General features: G+C 40.9%; 2 protein-coding genes across 2 annotated transcripts; both read left to right on the forward strand.

Annotated features, from left to right (window-relative positions):
* Positions 1-3,701: 3,701 nt before the first annotated feature.
* LOC109995256 (cysteine/serine-rich nuclear protein 1-like) lies at positions 3,702-11,361 on the forward strand. Its single transcript, XM_020648924.3, has 5 exons — positions 3,702-3,843; positions 6,137-6,336; positions 8,304-8,566; positions 8,650-8,952; positions 9,839-11,361. Exons 2-5 carry the CDS (start codon positions 6,138-6,140, stop codon positions 10,805-10,807), a joined length of 1,734 nt encoding a protein of 577 aa, XP_020504580.2. The 5' UTR covers positions 3,702-3,843; position 6,137; the 3' UTR covers positions 10,808-11,361.
* Positions 11,362-12,542: 1,181 nt separating this feature from the next.
* Positions 12,543-19,337, forward strand: gorasp1a (golgi reassembly stacking protein 1a). Its single transcript, XM_020650517.3, has 9 exons — positions 12,543-12,706; positions 13,553-13,633; positions 13,724-13,927; positions 14,012-14,098; positions 14,228-14,358; positions 14,594-14,726; positions 15,021-15,129; positions 15,364-15,507; positions 16,364-19,337. The coding sequence occupies exons 1-9, from the start codon at positions 12,644-12,646 to the stop codon at positions 16,810-16,812; spliced, it is 1,401 nt and encodes a 466-aa protein (XP_020506173.1). The 5' UTR covers positions 12,543-12,643; the 3' UTR covers positions 16,813-19,337.
* The last annotated feature ends 254 nt before the right edge of the window (positions 19,338-19,591 follow it).

The raw sequence follows: 19,591 nt of genomic DNA on the forward strand, positions 1-19,591 counted from the left end.
CTGCCTTTCAATCCTCCAAAATAGACAAGATTGGTTAATCTTCCCCTGTGAGCGTGGTGATGAGTCAGACAAGAGGACATTAGAAGTCGTTTTAAAAAGACGAGTCATCACAATATCTATCTATCTATCTATCTATCTATCTATCTTTCTCTCTCTCTCTCTGTCTGTCTGTCTGTCTGTCTATCTGTCTATCTGTCTGTCTGTCTGTCTGTCTGTCTGTCTATCTCTCTCTCTCTCCGCCTGTCTGTCTGTCTGTCTGTCTATCTATCTATCTATCTATCTATCTATCTATCTTTCTCTCTCTCTCTGTCTGTCTGTCTGTCTGTCTATCTGTCTGTCTGTCTGTCTGTCTGTCTGTCTGTCTGTCTATCTCTCTCTCTCCGCCTGTCTGTCTGTCTGTCTATCTATCTATCTATCTATCTATCAATCTATCTATCTATCTATCAATCTATCTATCTATCTATAGATCTATCAATCTATCTATCTATCTATCTATCTATCTATTTATCTCTCTCTTCGATGAGAAAGGAAGTGTTCTATATGACTACCTGCCTGTAAATCTCTACCTGTTACTTCCTGTTGTGTTGATGAAATCTGACACGTAGCTTCAATAAAAAGGGGTTGAATCACTAAGATTGTATCCTCAGAGAGGAAGGAGGAACTGGGACAGAGTTTCACATGCCTGAAGCTTTGTCAAACCATGTCAGTATATCTGTGAATGTGGGCCAATCGCTGGCCCAGCTTGCCTGGAGAGAAACGGGTACACAAGAGCCAGTGGCAGCAACCTGAGAGGCAGTGTACATGTAGGTTGACTATAAGTTATGTAATGTGGACTCTGGACAGAGAGCACAGTGATGGTTTACTCTGTGTGAGTACAATATCATCTGTCACACAATAAGAACATTATAATGACTTTTTCAAATGTGTAAATATATCAGGTTATGAATCTGGGTCAGGCACATTGTAATAGCTACAGGAAATAGTATCAGAGTATGTTTAATCTTAACAAAACTGTTGGAGGGCTTCAGAAGTGAAATATTCATTTTCTTTCATGACTCATCTCTTTCTGTCTTCGTGCTCCGTCTGTGTGGTCGGAGATGTGACACTGTGCGTGGTAACAGCCAGCAGAAGGAACAGGAAACTCCAACTGTATTGCACAAAATGTATTTTTGGACACGCAGTGTGATTGTGCTATAAATAGACACGTGGCCTCATGTAGCACTTTGATCATGTGTTATTAGTAAGTCACAGTGATATAACACAGAGAGAGGAAACACAGGCTACATGAATCCTCAAGCCACAAACTCACCCTTACGACATTTTCTTAAAGATTATAACAGGTTATTTCACAGAGGTTTCAGCTTCAGCGCGCTCCTCTCCTGCTGCTGTCTCCCTGCGTGTTTTACTCTGCATGCAGGTCAGTGGGAGAGAAACACACATGGACTAAAGTGATCCCGGCCGAAGTGGGTCACACTTTCATAAGTCACCTGCACTCACCCTAACCCTAACCCTGGGACTGGGGACGAGCTCTCCTTCCTACAGCACCAGTGTTTGGACAAACTTTTTTTTTTTTTTTTCGTTGTAGGCACAATTCTTTTTCAAAATGAACATTGATGTGCATCAACACGGGGCCAAAGATCAACCGTGTTTTAGACTTGTTCTTCTGTGAAGGCCCTGGCTCTGTTTGTCTGGTTTTTAAATGCTGATCTTCATTTTCTAACTTCCTTCAGAGTGTCCTGTGATTATCTGTAAAATCAGAGACACTGGAATATCACAGATTTTCCTCTTTTACTTTTGGAAAACATTCAGTTCAAATTTCTGAACAGGTAGTTTGTTTTTCACAACAGATTACAAATTCTCATTCATTCAGTCAAATTGCATTGTTTCGTTACATGAGTGCAAAAGATTAAGAACAGGTTTGCACACTAATCCCTCCTACATGGCTCTCTGATCAGAAGTGAGGAGTTGATTCTCAGTGAAACTGTCAAACTCTTCACATTTTCTGAACCTCCTTTCATCATTTCAGCTGTCAAAAGCAAAATGGTCCATCCAGTTAAAAAACCTGCCTGCTAAAACTGCAAATGAGCTGCCAGTTGACAGTAATAAACGAGGAAACACATCATGACTCAGGTCATATAGTGACTAATGTTCTGTATCTGACTGTACATGAGAGACCAAAGGTGAATTCTCTGTATACAGTACAAACAACACACAAAAAAGGTTTACTGCTTACAGACGTACTGATCTGTATGTGTTCTGTGGATCGTGAAAAAACAACTTTTCACATTTTGGTGGCATTGACTCATTTACTGACACAATGACATATCCCATTAAACAGTTTTAACAATCATTCTTACAGTTTAAAAAAGTATAAGACTGTTTCGAAAATGAGCCGAAATGATTGAGAAAAACTGAAAAACTGTAATCCAGATGCTTTACTTTCTACCAATGAGTCAACAGCGTGGGGTTGTTAGAAATAAGCAAACTTCAGATTTTAATTCATGCCAAAATTAGAATATAATTGGAATATAACAAAAAAGAAGATAAATGATATTATAAAGGCTTTACACTTATCCTGCCTATCTACATCGTCTCAAGGGGGGGGGGGGACACAAAAAAGCAGACAGTCTTGTGTGGTAATCACAGGAAATAAAACCACAGTTTGGAAAGTGAACGTGTACAAACCAAAATAGACCCCGAGTTTTTGTAAATGCCTTATCAAAATTAAAAAGAGGATGGATTGTTTTCAGAGTAACATTTTTAATTATACATTTTCTATAGGGCCAAGCCTCCTAAATAAACAATTGAATGTAAACACACTTGTGCCGAACAATATGAACTTCAACTTGTACAATGGTATTGCGATTATTCAATCCACCATCAAAAGATTAGAGTGTCTTGTTTCATTTACTTAAAAAAAAGAGAAATGATCCAGGTAGATAGTCTACAATAGATGTGTTCTCACTCGTTTTATAATGGTTGTTGAAAGCTCTCTGGTTATCAACAGCTGGAGGTTGCAAAGTTCTTAATTCCCCCCCCACACACACACACACACACACACACACACACACACACACACACACACACACACACACACACACACACACACACACACACACACACAGAGAGAGAGCACTGTAGGAAGCAGTGACAGCATGTGCGTCTCCCTCCTCCGAGTGTGTCACCGTCTGCGTCAAAGCAGCACAGGGGAGCAACAGAGATGAGACATGTGAGGCGAGATGACTCCCTGTATCAACCACTTCTGTTTGTGTCGGACAGAAATGTTAGCCCGCTAATTTTAAGATTGTTTAGGGGGACGTTGTAAGCTACGTGTGTTTGAACATAGCCTTAAGATTGAAAACATTGTTGTTTTTGAGCTGTAGTGTATAAACTTTGGCTGTTTTCGCTGAAATATAGGCCTTACGTTTTACTGATTAGTAACCGCCTAACGCTGGGATTTAGGCTAAGTGTCTACTTGACTCAAAGAATAAACTGTAAGCGTGGCTCTGGGTCGCGTTTATTCAAACTAGCTGGCATAGCATGCTAAAAGTCAAATAAGAATACCCATTTGAATATAAAAATAACCAAATTAACCCCTATTTATCCTGACAGTTGTGCGGGTGTGGGATCTGTCAAACGTCATTGGGGGGGGTATCCTCTTGTCGCTACATGTTGTGTCTTTGGGAGCTCCCAGCCAGTCCTCTCATGTTCACACTGGTACAACTGTGAAGCGTCATAAACACAGAGGGACACATAATGCTCAGCTGGCTGCACCGCGGACTACACTCATAACTTCGTATCACTTACAGCCTTCTTTGTTATTATGCTGCATTTTACTTTGTGGTGAGTAGCTAACGAAGAATCATTGTTTGAATGTCCGATAAGGGTTTTTGTAATTAGTTATTGTTTTAAATGTGTAGCCTTATCATTTTAAATGTTCACGTCTTAGTGTTTAGTGTATCTTAAAATAGTCTTATTATTCGGTGAAATGTGAATGAACCGTCTGTTTTACTGTCTATTGAACCGTGTATTTTACGTTTTTACGTCTTTGTTTCGGTAAGACAAATGCGTACAAATGTTTAAACAAACTTTGCTCTGTCTGTGTTGTCCCGTTGTGGAAGGGCAGAAGAAGTTTGCTGTATTTGAAAGAGACTGCACTTGTGTGAGACGGACTTACAAACAGACGGGGGGGGGGGCAGTGTTGTCATTGTGGCTGATGATCGTTGTGTGTCTGTGCGGGGGGGTGAAGAGGTCACCTGCCTAATAACTGTTGTTATGTTAAACAGGAAACTACTCATGGTCTCCTCTAATAAAATAAAATTCCTGTGGGGATTTAAACGAACTTATTCTGCGTATATTGTAGTTCCCCCCTCAAATTGCGTCACTACAACATTGCCCTGCAGCCTTTAACTACTTCAGTAAATTATAAAAGTATAGTCCCCCCCCTTCAGTTTCACGTGCCTTTTCTGCTTTGAACCTTTAAATTATAAATGTGGTCTCAGTGGATACCCACGTGCACAGTAAAGCCTCTCTCCAAGTTATCAAGTGTAATAAATGTGATTTAACTGGAACATGAGGGGGCTGTAATTACACAGCAGTGCAGCATTGTTTCTAACTCATGTCTTTGTGTTTTTAGGGATATTTAGCAATCGTGCTGCTAGTGTTGTCATAAAACCTGAATTTTACATTTTGTATAAAATACTAATTAAATACAAACAAGATCAAACATTTGATACCATGGTAACAAAAAGTCCCAGACAGCCAATTACTTCAATTAAAAGCATGTAAACTCCTGAACTCTGAACTGATATATTGGCAATTACTGAAACATTGCCAATATGTGCTAATTAGACAGTGATCTCTGTTTTATGTTAAATATGACTGAAGATCTGTAGTTGTTTAAATCGTCAAAGTGATAAGTGGAGATTGCGTCTCTTTAAAACTCATGGTAACAAAAGGTGTTCACATTTTTTGACAGCATTACGTGTCACAGCGTTGTTTTTTTCATGCAGAGATGAATCTGTGAACGCATAACCATGCATGAGAGGGTCACACAGTGTGAACAGTGTAATGGCACAAGAAGCTGTCTCTTGTTTTACCTCTTTGCTGATGGATCCAGGAAGTTGTTCACTCTGAGTGAACACACACAACACACACACACACACACACACACACACACACACACACACATTAACACACACAGGCACATTGCCTCACTGGTTGAAGTATTTGCTTAGTACAGACAATCAGAAGCTTCTTCCAGAGCACTCTTTCTCTCAGAAACACACATACTGTACTGTTTTCAGTGGCTTGTGTATGGTTCCCTATATTTCCATTTTGGACCGGAGGAAGGGCCGGTCTAAATCCTGGTCAGCTGCTTGAATTACTGTCACTCACTGGACCATGATCTTGAGGTTAAACTGTCTTGAAGATTTGAGACATTAGTAACAGTTTTTCTTTACAACACAATCCACTCACATTTTTCTTATTCCCATCAGCAGTGGGCAGCCCTGCTAAGGTTTGTAACCCTGAAATAGCTCATGTTTGGATTTCTTTTCCCTTTTCACATCCAAAAATAGCAGCCACTTGAACCATCACACCCCCTCAGTCCTCAGCATGCAGCCATTGGACGCTCCGTTTCCAAGTATTCATCACAAAAAACTTAAGGAATCATTGGAATGTTAATTACTCTGCAGGGAGAAGAAAAAGATCAGTTCAGTTGTTTTTTTTTTTAACTCTCTCTTAAGGGCTCAGCTGGTTATAAAGAGGGAAGGAGGATTTCATATTTGTGCTCTTGTAAAACAATAGTTTCTCTGATAATTATCAAGATGACCTTAGCTTAAACAAACTTGTGCGATGAAACCGGCTCGACCAGCAGAGTTGCAGCAGGAAAGAGGCCATTCCTGCAGTTGTCATGTTTACAAGACAGATTATTTGACTTTGGGTACATTTCGGCTTTTAAACAGAAGCGGTAACACATCATTGTTGCTGTGTTGCAGGACTGTTTCTTCATAATTCATTCATTTATTTTTCATAGGAAAGCTGAAACAAGTGCTGCCGCTTGCACGAGTATTGATCTGTGCATTTATCACCACAGTGTGATGAATGTTTCAACCGTTTCTTTGTGTTCACGCAGAATGTATTTCAACCACCACAGCCAAACAATGAGAGGCATCCTGAAGAGAAAGTTCACAGAGGTAGACAACAATCCCTGCTACTCCTCCTCCTCCTCTTCCTCTCCTGCCTCCTCAGAATGGGAGTCAGACGGGGAGAGCAGCCCATCTGAAAACAACCAAGATGTCACACCTCGCTGTCTCTCTTCACCCGGTTTACCCCGTAAGTCTTCAAACCCACAAACACTGTCGTTTAGTCCGCCCCTCTTTCAAATAATGCAAACCTCTTCCTTATCAGGCGTTTGTTTCCATCTGTGTTTTATAGGAGTGTCTCTTATCATCCTGCAGCAGTGCGGGTATGAAAACGCTAACTTGGTGTGGCTCTAGATAATGCACAGTGAAATGACTATCCTCAGTCCGATCGGGTGAAGATCATTTGCCTGAGCAATAGGATGTTGTGGAATCAATTTGAATAGCAAGGCCCCTTTAAACAAGTCGTATCAAATATTCTCGTTTAGATATCACAGAGCTGCACAGAGGGCTTCCAATAACAGAAGAGTACTCTGCAGTCGTTGTTGTACAGTCTGAAGTACAGGCTTGTTGTTTTCAGTCACATTGAGTCATGGTGCAAACAGTGCCACAGTGTGGAGCCTTTCAGACACACAGAGCAGCTGAGACAAGCTTTGTCAGCTGCTCTCAGTTGTTTACTGACTTTTGGAACAAGAGTTCAGCCTCAGTTGTGTGTGTGTGTGTGGGGGGGTCGATCATTTGTTGAAGCCAAACTGTCAAAACAAACACTAGTCTAGAAGAAAGAATCGTACTGGAAAGTAATCTAGAGTCAGTTTTAATAATTTTTTAGTAAACCTAACACAGGACTGCAGGTAGAGTCTGCTTTTCCTGTTTTCTTCCTGCACTGCTGATCTTTTCACTGCTGCATATGTCTGGTATTTCCTCCACACATGTATGTTCGACTATTGACCCAGGACACTGGAACATTGAATTACCTTAAGTGTGTCACCTAGTGGTCACTCAGAGACATACAGAAAACAAAGCCTGAACCTGTACTTATAGGAATCATTTGTTACTGTGCTTAAAGTTAAAACCTTTATAAAGTCAACGACCTTTTGTAGCGGTTTGTAGTATTAGAGCGAAGAGTCAATATAGACCTTGTGTCAAAATCCTGCTTATAATGAGATCATTACTTGTAAGTATTAGAATATCTCATCATTCACTATAACTTTGCAGTTTTTGCCCTTCTCATCATAACGCAGGGAGAAATTTAGGAAAGGGTGATACTGTCCAAAGAAAGGCGTCAAGGCAAGGCAACTTTATTTATGAAGCACATTTCAGCAACAAGGCAATTCAAAGTGCTTCACACAAGACGTCAAAAGCATTAAATTAATTAAAATAAAAATAGGAAAAAAGCAGTTACTTCCGCTCTCAATAGGTAACATTTAAATACAATTATTGATGTGGTTTCATACAACAATCCCCCTTTATTAAACTGATTCTTTTGTCCTGTACATGTGTAAGTGGTGCTTTCTGATGGAACATCTCATCCAGCTGTCTTTAAAAAGTCAATCAGTTAATTTATAGCTGTGAAAAATGTCAAGAAAGTCTGTTCCTGTAGTCCTCTGCAACTTACTTTATATGACACCTTCTCTGCAGTAGCGCTTATAGGCATTAAAAATAACTATCTAGAAAAGATGTGTTCTCTTCGCTGATATGTCAAATAACTTCTAACAGTTTTATCAACCGCTCTCTTTTTCTTTTCTTTTTATGTTTATGTGACTTTCGAAATGTATGTAGAAGGAGAAAGAAACTATTCAGCATAACCCTGACCATTCGTATTTAAAGTTTTGCTGAAATGATATACTGTATTAATGCCAGAGCGAAAATGTATCTTGTGTTTATCAGGCCCTCATCTCATTCCCTTCTTATGCAGAATGTTTGTTTGAACATCATCTCTTGTGGGTTCTTTAAGTAAAAAAAAAAAGGTCAAAAGAGGTTGATGAATGCTTTTAGTCCTACCTCAAGATTTTAGATCCAAGGACATAGCTTTAATTGTTTTTGACCATGTTGGACTGATGTAGCTGCAGCCTGACAGCCATGGTCATGTTTAAGAGAACCAGATGCCCCCACTTTAAAATCAGTTTCCCCTTTTGGTGTGTCTTCTTCTTGCCCAACCAGTTCGGTCCATCCTGAAGAGGCCCAGGCTTTCAAACTCACACAGCAACGTGCGCTTTGATCAGGTGACAGTGCTCAGCTTCCCACGCTGTCAGGGCTTCACCAGCGTGCCCAGCCGAGGAGGAGCCACCCTGGGCATGGTGCGGACACACGGCAGCATCCAGAGATACACGATGTCAGAGCATGCACTGGAGCAACGGCACAGACACAGAGAGAGGCTCAGAGAAAGACTGAGAGAGGAGAAGTTCGAGGCAATGAAACACAAAGTGAGTGCACGTCAGTTTGGGTTAGTTTGCAGTACTCCTCTACACTGCAGTGTTCTTATTTGAGACTTTTGTTATGATTCCAGTTGATCACTAGTGGAGCCATTGACCAGAGAGAAGCAGAGAGTCTCTCCATGGATCAAACCCTGTCTGAAGACTCTGACATCCACATCAGTGACACTGAGCTGGAGGAGGGAGGATTCCTGCAGCCGTACTCCTCGAGACAGCGGCAGGCTCTCCTCCTCGCAGCCGGGGTGAAGCGTATAGACCGGGAGGAGAAGAGGCAGCTTCACGCCCTGAGAGTCTCCAGAGAGGCCTGCGGATGTGACTGTCAAGGCTTTTGCGAGCCGGAGACCTGCGCCTGTAGTCTGGCGGGAATCAAGTGTCAGGTACGACACAGAAACAAAAACTGCTTCACCTGTAGGTTCCATGTTGGTTAGCATCTTATATGAATCCTTAAAATGCAAGTTGAAGACATGTTTAGTTAAGTCATGAGTCACGTCTACTGTGACAGCCATCTCTTTCATTTTCTTGCTGTCCAGCAGTTCTTACACTGAACGTGTTACTGCCCTCGACTGATGAACTCAGATATTCAAACAGACGTTAAACTGTGAACTGTAAAAGTTAAACTTATAAAAGTGACAGTTACAACTTTGTTCTTGTCCAAATGTTTTAAATGTGACTCAGCAATTTCACTGTATACTTTCACCAAACCCTCTCTAGTGTTTCTGTGATACTTTAAACAGTTTCAACTGTTATCCACGTCCTTTAGTCAACTTTTGAAACATTTTTATAAATCTTTTTGCCAACCTTAAGGACTTCCACTATTCTTCATACTTTAATTAAACAGTGTAGTCGTTCCTTTAAGCTAACATTTACTACTTAATCCATGTCTGTACTTGAAGATAACTATCAAAACGAGGTATACATACATTTTAGCCTCTGTTTGTTAACTGTGTATTCATAACATTTAACTGACAAAAAACTGCTTCTGTAACTTATCTGTACTTATAACTAACTATAACAACTGTAGCCTATCCTTTAATTTAATCGAAATTTTCACTTTTCAAGATTTTTAACATTTATTTATAATTAAATACAGGGATATTTTGGATTTTATTACATCACCTCTGTTGTGATTATAAGTGAATGTGTTTTTCTGTTCATCTTGTATTACCTGTGATGTGTTGTGTTTCACATTTTCTTTTCTATTCTGTGAGTGTTTTTGATTACCCACAGGGCTAATTTTCTCTTCCTGGTGTTTTTTGTGCACAGGTAGACCGCTTAAGCTTCCCATGTGGCTGCAGTAAGGATGGCTGTGGAAACACTCAGGGCCGCATCGAGTTCAACTCCAGACGAGTGCAGACTCATTACATTCACACCGCCATGAGACTCAAACTGGAGAGACGACTGCAGAATGAAACGCTGAGCGGGGAGGACCAGGCAGGACTTCAAGAGGACCTTGAGGAACACGAGGACCAGGATGAGACCCATCAGGTGCAGAGTGAACAGGACAGAAGCTGCCCCTTCAGGTTCAGCATGGAGGAAGACGCTCTCACCATGCCAACAGCTCCTTCTTTTCATTTCAACCCTGAGCGCTTTGTGGCCGAGGAGAACAGCTGCAGCAGCGACATGACTGAATCCTCTTCATCCTCCTCTGACTCTGATGCAGCAGGAGGACTCAACGGGAATCAAAGTCTCCCTGAAGTTGATGCAGGGTTGTCCCATTCCCTGAACATCTATGACTCTGAAAATAATAACTTCTCTACATGTAGCCAATTGAGGCACATAGGAGAAGCACTGACACAGCACAGCAGAAACCCTGACACACAAACAGACAGTACGGGACCACACACAGATAACCCATTCACAGATAACAAAAGCAGGACTTCGCTGACAGATTGTCTCGATGAGAACGCGAACCAAGCAAGAGACTTCTTTGACGACAACTCTCTGGAGGGCTTCCCCCACACTCCCTCCCCCACCATGGATTATTCCTCAGGCATGTACATGGACTTGAGTCTCTCCTCCGACTCGGACCTAGAGTTTTTCGACTGCGACTACACATCTGGACCTATCCACAGCTCTTTCAAAGCACACAGACACACAGACAGCTTTTACCACCTCCAGCTGAACAGCTCAGTGAATCTGCCACAGTACGAGTCGAGCACCTACCTCCTGGAGTCTCTGATCGGCCTGACTGAGCCGAGCCCAGAGCAGGTCGTCGGTCCTCAGCTGTCATAGCTGCTGTGAGGCATTCTGATGACAAAGAAACTGTGTAAATGATGTTTATGTACGAAGCACTGTATGTATTTGTAAGAATATTTCAATGTACAAAGAATGATTGATGAAATATTTTTTAAAGCTGGATATTTTTTCTATTGCCTGAAAATCATTTTGCCTTTATTATATAGAAATCACACTGATAATATATGTCTTGTTCTATATCCCTGGACCTTTATAATGCTCTCTGAAATGGTATTTCATTTCTTATACCATGGCCACAGTAAATGAATCAGACAAAGGGCACACTTTTTTTTAAAAGAAGTGTCTCTTTATTGGGCGTTGCATATTAATCGCACAGTTTTTAAGTCTGCAAAGAGGTCAAAAAGGTCAAATTCTAGAAAGTATTGTCCAAGATATCAACAATAAATACCAATGTCCTCCTGGCTGCTGGCCAAGGTATAAGATGAATTAATACACTTAAACTGCTTGGCTAATTTTGAATTTTTCAACAGTATGTTTATAAGAGCTCTGTACTGGAGTTATACAATAAAGCCTTATTATTTATACGCTGATTTCAGTTTGTTTTGATGAATGAGTGGAGCTTTCTTTCCTCTAATCTCCCGTGTAATGCTGTGAAAACATGAAGTTATAGGAGCAATAATCAAGACAACAATGACGTTCATGAAGGCACTTCAGAAGAGGTTTGAAATCTGTTGCAAAATGTTTGAAAGGGTATTTTAATGGTAGACATTTGGCTCTTCATTGCAGGAGAAGCATATATAATGTTGAAATACTAAAGAACTGGACTTCAAACAGCAAACACATTATCAAGCCCCAGGAACGGGCTCACCCAGAGAAACTCGTTCTGCTGCAGTTTTTATTTCTTCTGTGCTTTCCTTTCTTTTACATGTCAGTGTCTTCTGGTTAAAACGGTCCATTCCCCTGCTTGTTTTTTATTCTCTACCCTCTCAGGGATGTTATTTTTTTATTTCCCTGCCTTTAATGTCCACATCCTGCACTGTCCCTGCACACACTGAACCTTCAGTGTCTGAGGCGGCAGTCCTAACCACTACACCACTCTGCTGCCTGTCAGTGCTTTCTTTTTTTGGAGGTTTGTCCTTTTCATTTCAGGACATTAGGATAGTTTAAAATCATCGCCAATGGGAGAAACGCAGATCAAGTCAGAATTCAATCCCTCAGCGTCCTGGATGGGAGTCACCTCTCTTAACCACTACGCCAACATGCCATCTGTCTATGCTTGATGTTTTAGGGGGTTTATCCTTTTTATTTCAGAATATTATAGTAGAGGAACAAACCCCCCCAAAATGGCTTTAGTCTACAAGATACCCCTATCTGAGGTAGAACAAAGCCCCACCACATTTTTCATAACTTTAACATGTCTAGTTTATAAAATGGATGGTTGTATACAAATATTTTACTGCAAAATTACTTTTGGTTTAGACCTAAATTGAAAGGTAGGACCTCGAAGACTAAAGTCATTTTTGGGGGTTGTTCAACTTTTAGGGGCCCAAGTTCCTCAACTATACGGCCATTAAATTAAGTTAAATGGTTTTAATGCATATTTCATGTAAGGTGTAATGGCCAAATCAGTTTCTAATAGGCACTGAAAGTAGCTCTACTTAACCTGCTTTTAAACGATAGCGATCAAATTAAAAAAAAAAAAAAAAAAAAAAAGTCCGTTGCGCATGCGCCGTTCGTGGCCTTGTTCGATACTATCGATGTTCGTTTACTTTAGACTACAGACAAAGATGGCCGCGGACTGTCAGGCGAAATAATTCACTCTCTTGTGATTTTCTTCTCATATTGGCCAATTTTCGACACTTCCTTGAAGAAATGGGTTTATCACAGAGTTCAGAAGTATCCGAGGGAGGGACGTATGGATACCATGTGCACAGCGTAAGACAACATTCATCTTTTCGTAGTTAGAACAGCGTGTACAGCAGCTTATTATGAAATGTTTCTGTGTGCTACGAGAGAGTTAGCTTAGGAGATGTGGCTGCAGACCCCCCTTCCCCTCTTCCCCCCCCCTCTCTCCCCCCCCCCCCCGGTCAAACCCGATGAGCTGGCGCTGCTTATCAGCTTCATCTTGTCCCACACAATGCAACAGAAACTAATTAATTTAACTTGTGAAATGTGAAGACTTGCAGCTGTCTTCATTGAACATGTCTGATATCGTATTTTTCTTTAAAATAAATGTGATAAATAAACACTCTGAGCTCAAGCTTTAACTCAGAGCCTCTCATGTTTGTGAGCCTGAGGTAAAAGAATAAAACAACACATAACTTTATCTTTTTCATGCTCTTGTCACAAAAGGAAAGATTGTACATTCACGTTGCAGCACTTCTCATAGTGACACATTATTTCGTGGTTTAGTTGATAAACCGATCAGTTTTTGTCATGAAGAGGACAGGAAGTGCTGCATTATGGATTAATGGTTGTAACTTGAATGATCCCAGTGTTTGTCTGCTGGTTTGATCAAGTGATTTGAATGAATTCGACCCTTGGAAGCCGGACTCTCATGAAAGATTCACCAAAAATCAAACACATTGGTCCATGATAAGATTATGACTTGTTGCAGCTGTTTACTGTAAAGCTGCAGTTGTTCAAAAGCAAATCCATTCTCTGGTTTTCTACTATTGTTAACCTTAGAGAATAAGTTTTCTAAAATAAAATACAAATGTCATCATTTTATTCAAAGGTGAAGCACCACAAGTTGTTCACATGTTGTTGTTTGTTGAACAGGTGCAGCCCAACTCCCCTGCAGAAAACGCTGGACTGCAGCCCTTCTTTGACTTCATTCTGTCTCTGGACAACAGAAGACTGGTGAGTCATAAAGGATGGACATGAAGTAGAGTGTACATACCTCCTCCTACTAATTGATTTTTTTTTACTTCTACCATTCCTGTTCTCCAGAATGAGGAAAATGAGCAGCTGAAGGAGATTCTGAAGGCCAGCGTGGAGAGAGCAGTGAAGATGGAGGTGTACAGCACTAAAACCCTGACGCTTCGGGAGCTGGAGGTCATGCCCAGTAACTTGTGGGGAGGGCAGGGTCTGCTTGGTGCCAGTGTTCGCTTCTGCAGCTACCAAGGAGCCAACGAGAATGTTTGGCACGTGCTGGTGAGCATGAAAACCAAAATGTGACTCTGACGTGAACTTGTGCACTCATTACTCCAAACCTTCATCTGCTGTTTGTTTCATTAGGATGTGGAGGCCAGTTCTCCTGCTGGACTGGCAGGGCTTCAGCCTCACACTGACTACATCGTCGGAGCGGATCAAGTGATGCAAGATGTAAGACTCCTTTTCATTTCATGCTTTTATTTCTCATGTTTTGTTCTGATATTTACTGCTAAAAACAGCATCTCGTGAAAATCTTTTTAAGAGCTGAGTTGTAGTAAATTCAGAGCTTCTGATTTCTAGTCGGAAGACTTCTTCTCGCTGATCGAGGCGCATGAAGGGAAGCCCCTGAAGCTGCTGGTGTTCAACGCACAAACAGACACCTGCAGAGAGGTGGTGGTCACACCTAACGGAGCGTGGGGCGGAGAGGGCAGGTATGTGACAAGTTACTAACTGGAGAGTTTTAACCTTTGAAAATCAGTTATCCAGGATTTATGTTTCTCTTTTCTTTGAAGTCTATTCATATTTGAAACGGTGTAAAGTTCACAAAAGTCAGCTGGCCAGGACTTCTCTGATGATGCAGCGTTTTTGTTCTGTCAAAACGTATCATGGATTATTCAGTTTTATAACTACAATTGGTCTCTGAGCATTTCAAATGTTTGCCTACAGTTTGGGTTGTGGGATTGGCTATGGCTACCTGCATCGAATACCTGCAAACCCTGAAGTATCCACGGCAACACCGCCCCCCCCTGTTCCTGAGGTTCAACCCTCTCCAGAACCGCCGGCTCATGGATTCACGGAGGTAAAACTTATTTGACCACATTTAGTGTCGCTGCTGTTAATGATGAATTTGTTAGTTGACTGATCTCTCAGTTTATAAAATACTTAAAGTTGAGAAGCTGAAATCCATAAATGTTTTTCATGCGTGTGAGATAAAAAAATTAAATGTTAAAAAAAAATTGTTACATTAAATCAGCGATTTGATTTTTTGTTTTGGCACTGCTTTGTTCACAGCTTTTTAAAACTTTTGACTGAATGAATCTACTTTTAAATGAGATCAAACTCATTGTTTTTTTTTTTTTTTTACATTCTCCAGACACCTTTGATTGCACCTTCATACCAAAGTGATGATGTAGCAGAGCTGGAGCAGGTCAACCTCCAGGAAGCTCCTCTACCTCCCCCTGTGCAGAGAGTCATGGACCCCGGTCAGTTCAGATATCTGGGTTTAAGAGAACAAGGATTCTAAACATATGTACCTGTAGTTTTAAACATAACTATTATTCATATATTTTTAATATATTTTTAATATGATGATCCACCTGACAATAATTTATTTATATTAAAAGTTGAAATATGAAACACAGGAAAAAAACGAAAAGGAGCAACATTCATGTATTCATAAAAGTCTTGTCAGCAACGTCTCGTGTTTGGGTTTCCAGGTTTCTCCGACTCTGAGGGGGCGTTGATGAACCCTGACCCGTCAGACCTCATGGACAGACTGGATTTGTCCATGTCGTCCATCGACATGACCAACACCTCACTGGCCATGCACGAGGAGAAGGAAGGTGACATCTCTGGTGTTGGTAAGTCCACAGCGCTAACTTGACAGACGCTGGAATGCCAAATCCAAAAGTAGTTTGAATTTAAAAAAAACAAAAAAACACTTGGGAGTGTTGACCCTGATTGTATATCTGGCAGCAGACTTTAACAGCCATGTGGGGATTTTTTTCAGAATTATAATAAAGCATTAGCTAACAGTACAAAGCCATAATTGATCATGCATTCAAAGCTTTTTTAAAAGATGTATTTAATATATTTTTGTGCCTTTATTTGAGAGACATGTCAGTGGATAGAGTTGGATATGGAGGAGAGAGAGAGAGAGAGAGAGTGGGCAATGACATGTGTGCACAAGCTAACCACTCGGCCACCAGCGCGCCTGCATTCATAGCTTTAAGAAAAAAAGAGAGGGATCTTGGCGAGGGGCGTCTGTAGCTCAGTCTCACTTGGCTTGAGAATTGGAGTTTCATCGCTTTGAGTCCCTCTTCAGAGCGAGCATGAGAGCTGGGACTGGTGGTTGCCGAGGCCCTTTTAGAAATGGCTCTGGGCACTTTATTTTGTGCAGCTCCTTCAGTCATCTCTCCATTAATGCATGTTCACAGGGTCCTTGTGCATGTGTTTGTATTTTGGTGTGTTTGTACTCAATAACAAAGTGAAAAAATAAATTTCTACTCGGGTATTACGGAAGTAATGGACCACTCTGTGTGGAGAAATAGTCCAAGCTTCTTTTGAATTTGTTTTTTTAAGTTATGACTGTTCTTATTCACTCAGGTTTTTGTTGATACTTAAATGTGACTTCTTAACTTTATTATCATTTACATTTGGACTATTCAAAGCCCATTTATACAGGCTTAAACATTGCTTTTATGTCCTGTTGTGCAGATGTGCTGGAGGACAGCGTGCTGGTAACCTCATCAGCAGACCAGACACAAGAGCTGAGCTCTCAGGCGGTCATGGACCTCTCCTCTGCGCTCTCTGCTAACGACACGTTGTCAGATTCAGGCGTCCCACCAGCTGAAACGTCTCACCTCATCTCTGAGGCCACAGAATCGTCTGTCTCTTTGTGTGAGACACCTCTCCCTGCTGAGGCTCCCGAGCCTAATGCTGAGCCCCCCGTCTCATCTGAAGAGCCTCGCTGCCCTTCTCCAGTCGACCTCCTCCAATCCTCTGATGTGACTGAGCCGTCAGCGGACGATTCTCTTGCCCAGGCCATCGAGGAAGCAACAGGGCCAGAGGAGGAGCAGTCAGAAGAGCCTCTAGATTCAGCTCCTGCTCACCACTGCAGCCATGACAGTGATGAGGAGGAACCAGAAGAGCAGCATCTTGAGTAAGCTTGTATCAGGCCATGAGCACAGTACAGAGAGAAGCTGACAATCACTGGGGCTTTTTTATAGAAACACTGTACAGGGAATACAGAACAGAGTAAGGGAAAGCATTTTGGAAGTCTTACAGCCGACGGCCTGTTTACACCAGGTTTTAAAATGCATCCTGAGTGATCCAATCAGAAGCAGACCGCTTTAAGATGTGAACACCGTGTTCGCTAATGTGTCCCGGGACACAAACACTCTGTCTCTGTAACGAGGCTAACAGTGATGTCTACAATGATGTTGATTGGCAGACAACTCTCCTGTCATTCTCGGCGTGGACTTTAGGTCCTGTGAAAACCTTTTGATTCTTTTATTTCTCAAGCAGGTGAAGCATAGTGTGTGTTTTATGGAGGGGTGTTAACACGGGACACATCGGGTCCATATCATTGATCCAGTGAGATCCGGTGTGTTTAAATTGTAGATATGGAATGGACTGAAAAAAAAAAAAATGCTTCTTTGTCTCAGAGAGTGAGACAGATGCTAAGATTTGACCCACAAGCTTTTCATGTTAATTTTTAAGATTTCAGAAATAGTTTTTCTTTAGAAAGTTTAAGATGTCAGAATGAGTGATCACATTCACACTTTATTGATTAGTTTTTTAAGTAGTATGAATCGTATTAGGTGCTGGTTATGTGTGTATTTGTATTCAGAGAAGGGACGTGAGATGTGACAACAAGCTGTCACTAGCTTTAGATTTAAAGAGGCATACTCAGATCACTCAGGACGCATGTTAACACCAGGTGTGAACAGGCTCAGTGGGGCTCCTTTTGTCAGGTCACATATCGGGGAAAAAAAGCAAAAGGATCAACAAACAAGTAGGAAAAACACTGTTAGGAGCTTTCACATATGCACCCCTGAAAACTTCTGGAATATTTAAGCAGGCAGCGTTCCTCAAATCTTCCTGAGTTGCACCTCAGCTAAGTGGGAAGGGGGGGGGGGTGTCAGGAGGCGGGACATATAGGAATTCCGATGCTATGATTACAAGTTTTGCATTTACCTCAGTGTTAAATGTTCCACATTGTCACGGTATCGATGAGGGGGAGAAGAACTTACCGGCGAACAGTAAACATAATAATTCCATTAAGTGCACAGAGATTGCATCAGTTGTGCAGGTCACAGGATATAAATGTCATCACCCCCCCCCACCACCCAACTCACTCCTTTTTCCTGACTATTTCCTGCTGTGTTCTCTCACACAATGACTTCATGTCAAATATTCACTAGTGAGCTGGCAGGAGAAATTCAGGGGAAAGTCGGGGTGAAACATTTGGGTATTTGCGTTCATATACTTGAGGAAGTTTTGGGGAGTTTTGTGCATGTGTGAAAACACCATCTGATTTATATGCTAGAATTTAAAGTTACTGTTGATAAGTTCATCATGTGAGCAATTTTTCCAGTGTAGACAGGTGACATACTGGTACTCTAATATGGAGCGTACTTGAACACTTTAAAAGTTTAACACAAAAATGTTTGTGAGGCAAAGCAACGCGGCACCTTAAAAATCCCAAACACTATCCACCATGTTAAAACTAACAGACTGTCCACAGTACTCGTGTTGCAGTGACAACTGCTGTTATAGAATTATACATCCAACACTACAGATTAAAAAAGAAAAGGAGAACTTTTAATGTAGGTTTGTTTTTTTATGTTTTTCCCCAGATTTGACAAGGTCAGTTTATTTTAAACACTCTTTAATGTGATGTACATTTATTTTAAAGTCTTTGATTTGATATTTGAAGCCATGCCTGTGATCTGTAAAAAAAAAAAAAAAAAAATGTTTCACTTGATGGAAATAAGTCCCAACAACTCTTCTTTTGTAATTATTGTAATCTATGCAACAGACGGCGAGTGCTGCCTCTGATTTCACACCTTTGATGTCATTATTGATCATAAATCTTTCACATTCAGCATTCAAGAAGTCTGATAGCGGTGAACCTGCTGTTGAGTCATGTTTTTGTTTTTTAGAGGGCTTGTAATTTTTTTCACAGTCAGAGTAGGTGCTAGGGTGTCAAATAATGAAAAGTATTTTTGCAGATATTTTATCAAGTAATTGTATGTTTTATTAGGAATGAGAGCAGAGTCTCTCGGTGAATGTGAAATGGGTGAATCTGATGGTTAAACAATCATATCACTTCAAAAAGAAAAGTTGTCCCTTGTTTTTTTTTTTTCCTTCTTTTTCACACTCATCAGCTGAACACATAACTCAAGAAACACCCACCTATAATCCCCATAAATCTGTCTTTGTTAAACCATTCCAATTTATTTCTTCCTTTGCCTAAAATATACATATTTCACAAATTATTACAACAAGGGATATTGCAGTGTTATGGCCTCATTCTGGTACCCACCTTTCGATTTGGCCAATCATAGCTCACGCGCTGCATCCCCCCCCTTAATGGCGTTAACACACACTCATCAATGGCAAAAAATTAACGGCAGAAAAATGTACAATGAAACGATCTGTGTTTCTGCTCGGTTTCGCACTGAGAGAGAAATGGTAATTATTACCGTTTATTTCACTTTGGTGAATTTCCCCCACAGTGGTTTCATATTCATATCGTCTGTTTGATGAGATTCCCCTTCAAGTTATATTCATGATTCATTGAAGTCCTATCCAATCTAAATGAAATATACATTAGGAACAGCCCTCACTGTCGTTGGAGTCACTGCTCATGACCGAAGCGCAGAGCGAGTAAGTGTGAGTTACTGTTAAACATACATACTTTATATATTATTCCCCCTT

Source organism: Labrus bergylta, chromosome 4 (assembly GCF_963930695.1).
Source record: "Labrus bergylta chromosome 4, fLabBer1.1, whole genome shotgun sequence".
In the NCBI taxonomy this organism is placed as follows: domain Eukaryota; kingdom Metazoa; phylum Chordata; class Actinopteri; order Labriformes; family Labridae; genus Labrus; species Labrus bergylta.

Bases quoted from the DNA above. Each gene is read 5' to 3' on its own strand.
- LOC109995256 (XM_020648924.3), top strand. From the start codon at position 6,138: ATGTATTTCAACCACCACAGCCAAACAATGAGAGGCATCCTGAAGAGA. The intron at 6,337-8,303 runs GTAAGTCTTCAA...TTGCCCAACCAG, and splicing joins CTCTTCACCCGGTTTACCCC to TTCGGTCCATCCTGAAGAGG. The intron at 8,567-8,649 runs GTGAGTGCACGT...TTATGATTCCAG, and splicing joins TCGAGGCAATGAAACACAAA to TTGATCACTAGTGGAGCCAT.
- gorasp1a (XM_020650517.3), top strand. From the start codon at position 12,644: ATGGGTTTATCACAGAGTTCAGAAGTATCCGAGGGAGGGACGTATGGA. The intron at 13,928-14,011 runs GTGAGCATGAAA...TTGTTTCATTAG, and splicing joins AGAATGTTTGGCACGTGCTG to GATGTGGAGGCCAGTTCTCC. The intron at 14,099-14,227 runs GTAAGACTCCTT...TCTGATTTCTAG, and splicing joins CGGATCAAGTGATGCAAGAT to TCGGAAGACTTCTTCTCGCT.